Source organism: Galeopterus variegatus, unplaced genomic scaffold (assembly GCF_000696425.1).
Source record: "Galeopterus variegatus unplaced genomic scaffold, G_variegatus-3.0.2 Scaffold1031, whole genome shotgun sequence".
Taxonomy (NCBI): domain Eukaryota; kingdom Metazoa; phylum Chordata; class Mammalia; order Dermoptera; family Cynocephalidae; genus Galeopterus; species Galeopterus variegatus.
In genome coordinates, this window is record NW_007727142.1 from 397,271 (window position 1) to 406,703 (window position 9,433).

General features: G+C 36.7%; 1 protein-coding gene across 6 annotated transcripts in view; it reads left to right on the top strand.

The window, feature by feature from the left end:
• PKP4 (plakophilin 4) overlaps positions 1–9,433 on the top strand; it is a 235,230-nt gene that overhangs the window by 173,289 nt on the left and 52,508 nt on the right. For 5 of the 6 annotated variants that reach the window (XM_008574306.1, XM_008574309.1, XM_008574307.1 and 2 more), the window contains 3 exons: positions 4,649–4,780; positions 4,890–5,080; positions 7,901–8,450. In XM_008574306.1, the coding sequence (XP_008572528.1) occupies positions 4,649–4,780; positions 4,890–5,080; positions 7,901–8,450 (873 nt within the window). The remainder of the gene's footprint in view (positions 1–4,648; positions 4,781–4,889; positions 5,081–7,900; positions 8,451–9,433) is intronic. The other variant, XM_008574305.1, reaches the window with a different exon arrangement.

The window sequence follows — 9,433 nt, forward strand, 5'->3', positions numbered from 1 at the left end:
TCTTCCAGAATTTGGCCCAGAGCTTTTATTTCCTAGCCATGGGAGGCACTGACGTATTTCTGCACCTCTTTGGAAAGCAGACATGTTTCTAAGCCTATAGGAAGTGAGCGCCCCATGGCCAAACAGGAAATTGAGTCGCAGTAAGACAAAATTTTCTACTCAAAGCATTGCCCCTCTGGGTATAATAGCCTAACCTTAATGCACAGGCCAGAGCGTTGTAAGAAACTTTCAAAGAGAGTATCATCTGCCTTAACTTTGTGTGCTTTTACCATCCCAAGAGCCCACTAAAACTCACACTACACTATCTCTTACGTAAGGGCAAACCCCTAAACACATAGCAACTCAACAGGCACAGAAAAGGAGAATCTAGCATGGAGGTTACAGCGCACTGGACTGGAAAGACTAGTTACAGGGTTGTCTATAATAAAAATTTCCTTACGGATCTCTAGGTTTGTTTCCATGGTGATATTACACACAGTACAGACCTTCCTCGTTTCATACAGTATAAACAGCAAGAAACAGAGTAACAAAGCAGAGCTATTTTAACAATTCCAGGTTCTTTAGAAACGCTTTTGACTCAGTATATTTTTATGCACACTATATATTTGGAGATGTACATCAGAGAAGAAATGAAATGATTCACTTTGTATCTCATCTTTTACTAAGAGCTTTGTGAGGTAGGTAATATACCAGATTTTCACAGCCCTACAGCATTATTGTCCCTTACACACTAATTTTTTCTTACATGCAGCCTTCTACATTTTCTAATTGTGGGATTTTTTTTTTTAAGATTAGAATACTCAGATGAAATGTAACAGGCAAGAAGGTCCATGATTCCAATAACTACCCAGTCTTACACAAAGATGGAGATTTCATTCTACCTTAAAGCTTGTTCAACTCCTATATTTTTAGACATTTATCTTCTTTAAAGATGCTAATTTGATGATTGAAAATGCCCCATAGGATATTTCTGGTGTCCCAGAAAATATGTTTGTGATTTTTTTTTAAAGTAACACATGTTCTTCAGTACACAACTTAAAGAAGTAGCATTCACATGCTGTTTGCCATTTTTACTTAGAAAAATGCCTCTTGATTTCTTGTGATTATGTTAAATAATAATATGCCAACTATTTAATTACAGGTTACAGCATTGGTCTTGAAATGGTTAACCCCATACTATATGCCTCTGTGGTTTCTCTGGTAAATCTGACTAGCATCTTCTTTCATTCCACATAATAGATATTTTAAAAAGACATTCATCTTAAAGTAGGATTACATAAATGTGAGACTACTTTTAAAAGTTCATGGGAGGATTTATGTTATCTTTTTATTTTTCCATGAACTCTTTGAAGTATGCTCATAATGTGTAATTGGTAAATATGAATCATACCAAACTACCATGAGGAATATTTTATCAAGTAATAAGGAAATGGGTCTTCTCTTTATCTGAGGTGTGGCGGCTGTGCATACGTACTTTTGTACATGTGTATATGTCATTTGTAAATTACAAGTTTTCAAAAAAACAAAATACTATACCATGAGGAATATTTTATCAAGTAATAAGGAAATGGGTCTTCTCTTTATCTGAGGTGTGGTGGCTGTGTATACGTACTTTTGTACATGTGTATATGTCATTTGTAAATTACAAGTTTTCAAAAAAACAAAATACTAGTAAAATTAATTTGAAAACCACTTAACTTTCTTTTAATGATTCAAAGAGATTCCAGGATCTTTTTGCCTCTGCAGACATTTATTACCTGGCATCAACTAAGAATTAGAAAAATGACTGAAGACCTTATTTATAGCATAAAAATTGGTTGCTTCATAGTTATCAAATCTTTTTTGTCAACTACAACTATTTACTTAAAGGTAGAACACAAAACCTACACTCTGTTCTCTAAACCCAGTTACTTAAGTCTTCAAATTGAATTCTGGGTACATGAGAATTTAGTATTTTAGTGTTGTAGTTACCATCTTAGTGTCCTTTTCTATATTCTGTTTTCTGGGGCATTGCATTTTAAGATATTTTTTTTTAAGAGTCAGATAATAACATTTAAAAGATACAATACATGATTATATTACTTTTGTCTGTTCTTGTATTTTGGGGGATACTAATTCTATTAGTTTTACTGTTAGGGTGACCAGTATGAAATCACATATCTCAAAATTTGTACTTTCTCTGTCTAAGGTTATTTATTTTAATAGCTTATCATAAAGAAGAGTTTAAATGAGCATCATTGCTTGTCACATGGTTTGTGAGAAAATGTTTCATTGGGTGAAAGATACAATTGCTCAGGTACAGTTTTTTAGGGTGTATCTTTGTCTTTTCCTATTTAGATAGTAGCTCTGAAAAAAAATGTTTTTATAGAAGGCAGATACTCATACTAATGGTTTTTGGTTCCATGGTGATAATTTTTCAGATCCTGACACTGCATGCCACCTGGTGTTGCCAAGTTAACAGGCTTTTATGTACTTGTGTCCCACATTTTCTCTTGTATTAAAACTAAAACTAAGAACTGTCTGAACATCTTTTTCCCTTAAAGGCAGTGCATTTTTCCATGTAGGTGAAGTCAGGAGGCTGCCACAGCAGTACTTCTGTAGCCATAGTTTCTTGCTCTTTCATATTTGCTTTTCCAGTGTTCCATTCCTGGATGGAGCAGACGTGGGCTGTCACATAGCTTTGATTTCACACCAACTCATATGCAGCTGTTCCCAGCCATTCCACTTCCCTGTAACTATTCTAGCCTGGCATACTCCATGTATTTTCCTTAGTCCTTAACAAAATTCCTTTAAGAATTGCTGTATTAAAATGTTTAGAACTCTGGAAACTAGTAATAGAAGATTTAGAAATGAAGCAGATCTTTTTCTAGTATTATCAGCCTAACAGTGACTCAAATCACATTTCAACCTGTACCAGGGAAACCATATACAATCTGTAATCTTTTTTGAAATTCCTAGCTTAAAAATTCAGAAGTGTCACAGAACTCTAACACCTGGAAGCATACTGTCAAATGATATATTAGGAGACAGGTTATTAAAAACCAATACTAAGAATGACAGTTAATCTTTCTAGAGGCTAGGAAATAAAATCTTGGATTGAATTTGACATCATTAAAGGTTCAGAATGCAGTGGGATTTCCCAGTTCTCTCTTAACCTTGTATTTGACTTCTAAAACCTTATGTTTGACTTCTTGATCAGCAATGCCTGAAAATTTTACTTTGCCTTTACATAGCCAAACTTTATTGAAGACAATAAGGTAAAGCCACAACACAATGCCAGGCATGAATCAGCTCTCAATAAAGGGAAGCTGCTGTTGTTGCTGGGAATTTGTTTATTCAACAAATATTTACTGAGCACCTACTGCATACTATGCACCATCCTAGGCATTGAGGATACAACAGTGAACAAACCAGACAAAAATCTCTGTCTTCGTTGGGTTTATGTTCAAGTGGAGAGAGATGGTAATAAGTGCTATATAGAAAGGAAAAGCTGCCTCCTGTGATCAGTGGATGCTGTTTAGATGTTACTTCCCTTAGGAAATTTTTCCTAAATTCCTTTCCCACAGACACACACATCCCATGTCTTTTTTCATAGCTGCATTCCTAGGGCCCAGCATGTAATAGGGCCTTAAGGAAGAAAGAAAATCAGGAAGAAAGACTAATGAAGACATTGAAACCCTTAGAATTGTATGTTGAACTCAGGAACATGATAGAGACTTAATTTAAATATTCAAAGTGAGAGTGAAGTAGTGTTCTTGGAGAAAAAGTTTGTTAGCAACGTGAAAATTAAATTTGAGGAAAGAAAGACTTGTGAAGATAATCAGAACATGAGAGAATATATTTTGAAGATACTAGAGGAAAGAGGACGTATTTGAATGGAACTGGAAAAAGTCAGCATGACTGACCCCACCTAAAATTACAATATTAAAAAACAGAAGTTGGAATGGAGAAGGAAATAAAGTGCGGTTTGTTTTCAAGTTCAAGATGGCACGTGGCACAGTTGAAAACAAAATGGGAGAGACAGGTTTGGCTAGAGGAAACAATGATCAGGTTATACTAGTCTATATTCATTTGGAAAAGACTTCAGGGATAAAATAAGCAGATGGGTTAAGAAGTTAAAGTTTCATTGTTTGCAGCTCTTGAAACTCTGTACAGAGTTCCTTTGATTGTAGATGACATGAAATATAAAAAGACGATCTATCTTCCAAGGTTTTATCACCAAGCTCGATAGTGTGAATACTATGGAAGTTTTCATTTTAAAACTTTGGGATATGAAGAACCTTTTTTTAGATACTTGGCCACCATTCTCAGTCTCTTAACTCCTCTTGGAAGAAGTCACTTAAGAGGTGAGTTTTCTAAGGAGGAACAAGATCAGTTTTTAGATTTTGATTTAATATAGCCTGTGAGTTAATTTGAAGCTTGTAATCAGGACAAACAATATTTATGAAATTTATCAAAATTTAATAAACTGAGTGGAACACATTCATGTAGATTAAGGTTGTAATGACTGTGCTGTTTAAAATGAAAATATAGCCTTATGTTAACATATAGATTATAAGATATTATTGACAAATATCTGAACATTTTTTGACAAGTGTTTATGTACTATTGTCATTAGATTTAGCTGATAAAACTTATCTTCCTACAGATGTGCCAAATACTGGTGTAAGCAAACCTAGAGTTTCTGACACTGTCCATCCCAACAACTATCTCATCAGGACAGAGCCAGAACAAGGGACTCTCTACTCACCAGAACAGACATCTCTCCATGAAAGTGAGGGTCTGTTGTATTATCTTTTAAGTATTAGATTTGCTTGTAATATTTTCTTTTGAAAACGAGCATCAGAAGTGCACGATAAAGATATTTCCTGCTGGTTTCATCCCTGCAGGATCATTGGGTAACTCAAGAAGTTCAACACAAATGAATTCTTATTCCGACAGTGGATACCAGGAAGCAGGGAGTTTCCACAACAGCCAGAACGTAAGCAAGGCAGATAATAGACAGCAGCATTCATTCATAGGATCAACTAATAATCATTTGGTGAGGAATTCAAGAGCTGAAGGACAAACACTGGTTCAGGTAAGCCAAACATCATGATCCTAATAAAGAAATACCCTCCTAGTTGAATACCTGTTATAGGTATTCTTTATTAAAAGTAAAACCAATACATACAATTTTGAATGTATAAAATGGGTAAAATAGCAAAATTGTTAAAATGAGTTACAATGTTAAGGAATGTTTAGGTATGAAACCTAAAAATATTTGTTTCCATTAGTTAGCTCCTATTAATGAATTCTGATGAATTCCTAGACACAGTAGAGTAATTCCTCAGAAAACAAGTTTGGCCTGAAGAGAGTTGTCCAGGGGGAGCATAAGAGAACTGGATGGAATGTTTTAGTCCCTGTAGGATTATGCATTCCTAAAAATACTGTAGTTAAAATATGCTATAAAAAGTCCTAGAGGACAGAGCTGTTCCCACACCTGCATAAAATGGGACTGGCCCATTCTAACCAAACATTTTTATCTTCATCACAAGAATTTGTCTCTAAGAGCACATTTTTTTTCCTTTTCCTAGGACATAGGTATTCCTGCCTATAGAACATTAATGTATAGAAGTATATCCATTCTATCGAGATAGGGTTCTAACTTGATAGCCAAAAAGATATTACATGTATATTTATAGAAACTCCTTAGTTCCTTCTTCATTGCCACTGCATTCACATCAGTCCACTGGCATGTGCCAGGATTAAGAAAAGCAGTAGTAGTCCTGCATGACAGTAACCATTGAGGATAACTATCTGTCCAGATATCCCAGCGATTTCTTTGAAGCTGAAAAATAGCAAGATGATCAAAGAAGTTAGACGGACACTATGGTTCTCATAATGCAATATAGGAAGCCCTGCAGGTACACACAGCAGTGGACCACGGTTCCCAGTGCCAAAGGAGCAGCACAATATGACTTTGGCACTTTTGTTCAACAAATCAAGAGAAATTTTTAAGTAATTTGAAACATTTTGTATTAAAATGAACAGAAATATAGTACATTAATTTTAAGCTGAAATGGGAAATCTTGTGCTTATAGCAAGCTATTTGACGCTGCACCCCCAGTCCTCTGATTAGGTATTTACTCCCTTACTCCTTTGATATTAAGGATGCTTTGGTGCAAAATTTTGAGAAACTTTGGACTAAATACCTACAGGAGTTCATATGCTTAGATGAATTTCTATGTCAGCAGGTCTGAAGACACACTTTTGAACAGCAATTACCTTAACTATAGGAATTATTTTCCTTAATTAATAGTGATCGTGTTACCTCTTTTTTTTTTCTTAACTTACAATAAGTTGATTTTGTTCCTAGAGCTGAAGAATTATGTTGCAGTAGGATCTCTAAGACTTAATTTGCATGTAGTCTGGGCAACACATTTTTTAGCTGTTTGGGCCAAGTGTTATTCCATTTTGGTAGTTGCAAGTCACGTGGGATTAGCACTATTAGCAGCCAAGCACCCATTTTAACTTTCCAACTGTCTACTAATTTTTAAGCCCTATCTTTCTTGCCTTATTGTTTATTTACCATTCTCTTCCCTCCTCACATCTTCTCTCCACGGCTATTGCCTTCCCAAAATCGCTGAACTTGAGCACACTTGAGTATGTGTTTCAACCAGCCCAGTTGCTTGTGACAGCTGGAGGCAAAGCTCACATCCTCTTATGACATTTAAGGGTATACAAAGTCCTTCTTTTATCCCTACTTCTTCCCTGTCACCACAACTAAAAGTGGATTGGAGGCGATGGCAACTGAACTCCAACAGTCACTGAGGAGGATAACGGAGCAGCCTGTGCCTGGGCTGGTGGGCGGAGTCCTCGTGTCTGTTTTCATTTCTCAGCCTACTTTCCTTTTTCCCATGCCTGTTCCCCTCAGGCCACTTTTCCAGCCACCATTCTTCTTCCTTACTGTACAGCATCAAGACAGGTATCTGATACCCGCTATGTTTGCAGGAGTCTACAGATCCAAACTTGGATCAGCCATGGCAGGGATGTTCATATTCCATGTTGGTCTTTTCCAGCTGGCTAGGCCAAGAACCCAGTAGAGACTTTGAGCATTCCTCCTGCTGGAACAGATTTTTGGGGTGCCTTTTTTTGCATCTCATTAAAGCTACGAACTAATGCGAAGAACTCATAGATCAGAAGAGGTAAAAAGAAATCACTGAAATTAGTACAAGCTATACGTGAGCTAAAGGAACAAACAAATTTGGCTAGAGCACCTGTGCAGCCAAGCTGTACCTTGAAGTAAATTCACAGGGGAGAGCACTGGACCCATGCTCCATTCAGACCTTCATTCATTCCACATTGAGAGAACATGTTCCTTTTGTTAATGGGACCAACCCATAAAGACTAGGCAATTATACATACTCCTCTAGCCACATTTAGACTGATGTATTCAAAAAAAATTTTTTTGTTTTACATAAATGCATTACCTTGGCCAAACTTTGAATCACAGGGAATGAAGTAAGTACATTTTTCCAGCGACCCTTCCCACTCATGTATTTTTTTTAGCACTTGGAGTAAAACATTTTATGTGTTGTGAAAACTGCATAGGCAGAGGGTAAAAAACTGTAGAGACTGAAAAAAAGGAATATTAAATGTCTGCAGATCTCCTTTTACTGGTTGATTTTAGAATTCAGATTAAACCACCAAAAAAAAAAAAAAAATGTAGAACAAGAAAAGCACAATGAGGAAAAAATCAAGATATCCCTCTAAAGCATAAAAAGGAAAAAGAAACTTAAATGCCTAACATAGATAGCAAATTCACATTCTGTAGTGAGCTATATGTGTTTTTTCTGTAATGACAATGGACACAAAACCCTGGATAAACCCGTTCTCTTTTTTCCCCCCCTTTCATCAGCCATCAGTAGCCAATCGGGCCATGAGAAGAGTTAGTTCAGTTCCATCTAGAGCACAGTCTCCTTCTTATGTTATCAGCACAGGCGTGTCTCCTTCAAGGGGGTCACTGAGAACTTCTCTGGGTAGTGGATTTGGCTCTCCATCAGTGACCGACTCCCGACCTCTGAATCCCAGTGCATACTCCTCCACCACCTTACCTGCTCAGCGGGCAGCCTCTCCGTACTCACAGAGACCCGCCTCCCCAACAGCTGTACGGCGGATTGGGTCAGTCACCTCCCGGCAGACCTCCAATCCCAACAGACCAACCCCTCAATACCAAACCACCACCAGAGTGGGGTCCCCACTGACCCTGGCAGATGCACAGACTCGAGTAGGTTCCCCATCCCAAGGCCAGGTGGGGTCGTCATCCCCTAAACGCTCTGGGATGACCGCCGTACCACAGCATCTGGGACCTTCACTGCAAAGGACTGTTCATGACATGGAGCAATTTGGACAGCAGCAGTATGACATTTACGAGAGGATGGTTCCGCCCCGGCCAGACAGCCTGACAGGTGAGTGTACAAGGTGACATCACTCCATAAAGCCCAGTGAGGAAATCTTGTGTGCATCTGTAACCGAAATGGGAAAGTGTAGAAAAAGCTCATTTTTTAATCTCAAAATTTACACTGTAAACATCAGGATAACTTCTCTTTCAGGTTCTGTAATTCTTAATGCATGAAATTATATGCATTTATATTAGCGGACTCTTTTGCAATGGATACATTTTCCCCAAAAAATGTTAGGGTCCAAAATGTACTTTTTTGTATTTTAGAAGAATTGGCTGGAATTCTAAGCCATCTGTTGATTTTTTTTTTTTTTTTAATGAATGATTTTTCACCAGCCAGGCCTACCCCTATACATGCCTATTTAAATATTTAAATTTTTTCTTTAGAAATGCTTTAGTAGTATACACTAGAATATGAATTTTGCCACCCTGCTGCCTTAATTTTGTCATCCCAATGGGAAATGCACAAAGCTCTTATGAATTATCTTTAAATGCTACTTGGATTAAATTGGAAAGACACCAGGTCCCTGGTATTATAGCTGTTCCCTTCAGGTTTTTTTTCATGGAGGATTTCCCATGTGCTGTAGAGACTTTGTTCTTTTTGGTAAAATGGAATTTATTCTTTCATTTTTTAAATTATACTGTAACATATACACAAGTATAAAAATTAAAACTATGCAAAAAATGTGAAATGAGAAGCGAAAGTGTCAGGATCCTCTTTCCCTCACCCAGTCTCATCACCAGTTTATGTATCTTACAGAATGTTTGTTTACATACCTCATATATACATTATATACACATGTGTACACACATTGTGTCTTCTTTTATACTGATGGGATTCTATCATATATATCTTCTATACCTTGTTCTTTTCACTTACTATGTCTGATCTCAATATGTCTGAGAGTTCTACCTCATTTTTTCTTAACAGATGCATGGGACTCTTTTTTTTTTTTTTTTTTTTTTTTTTTTTTTTTTTTTTTTTTTTTC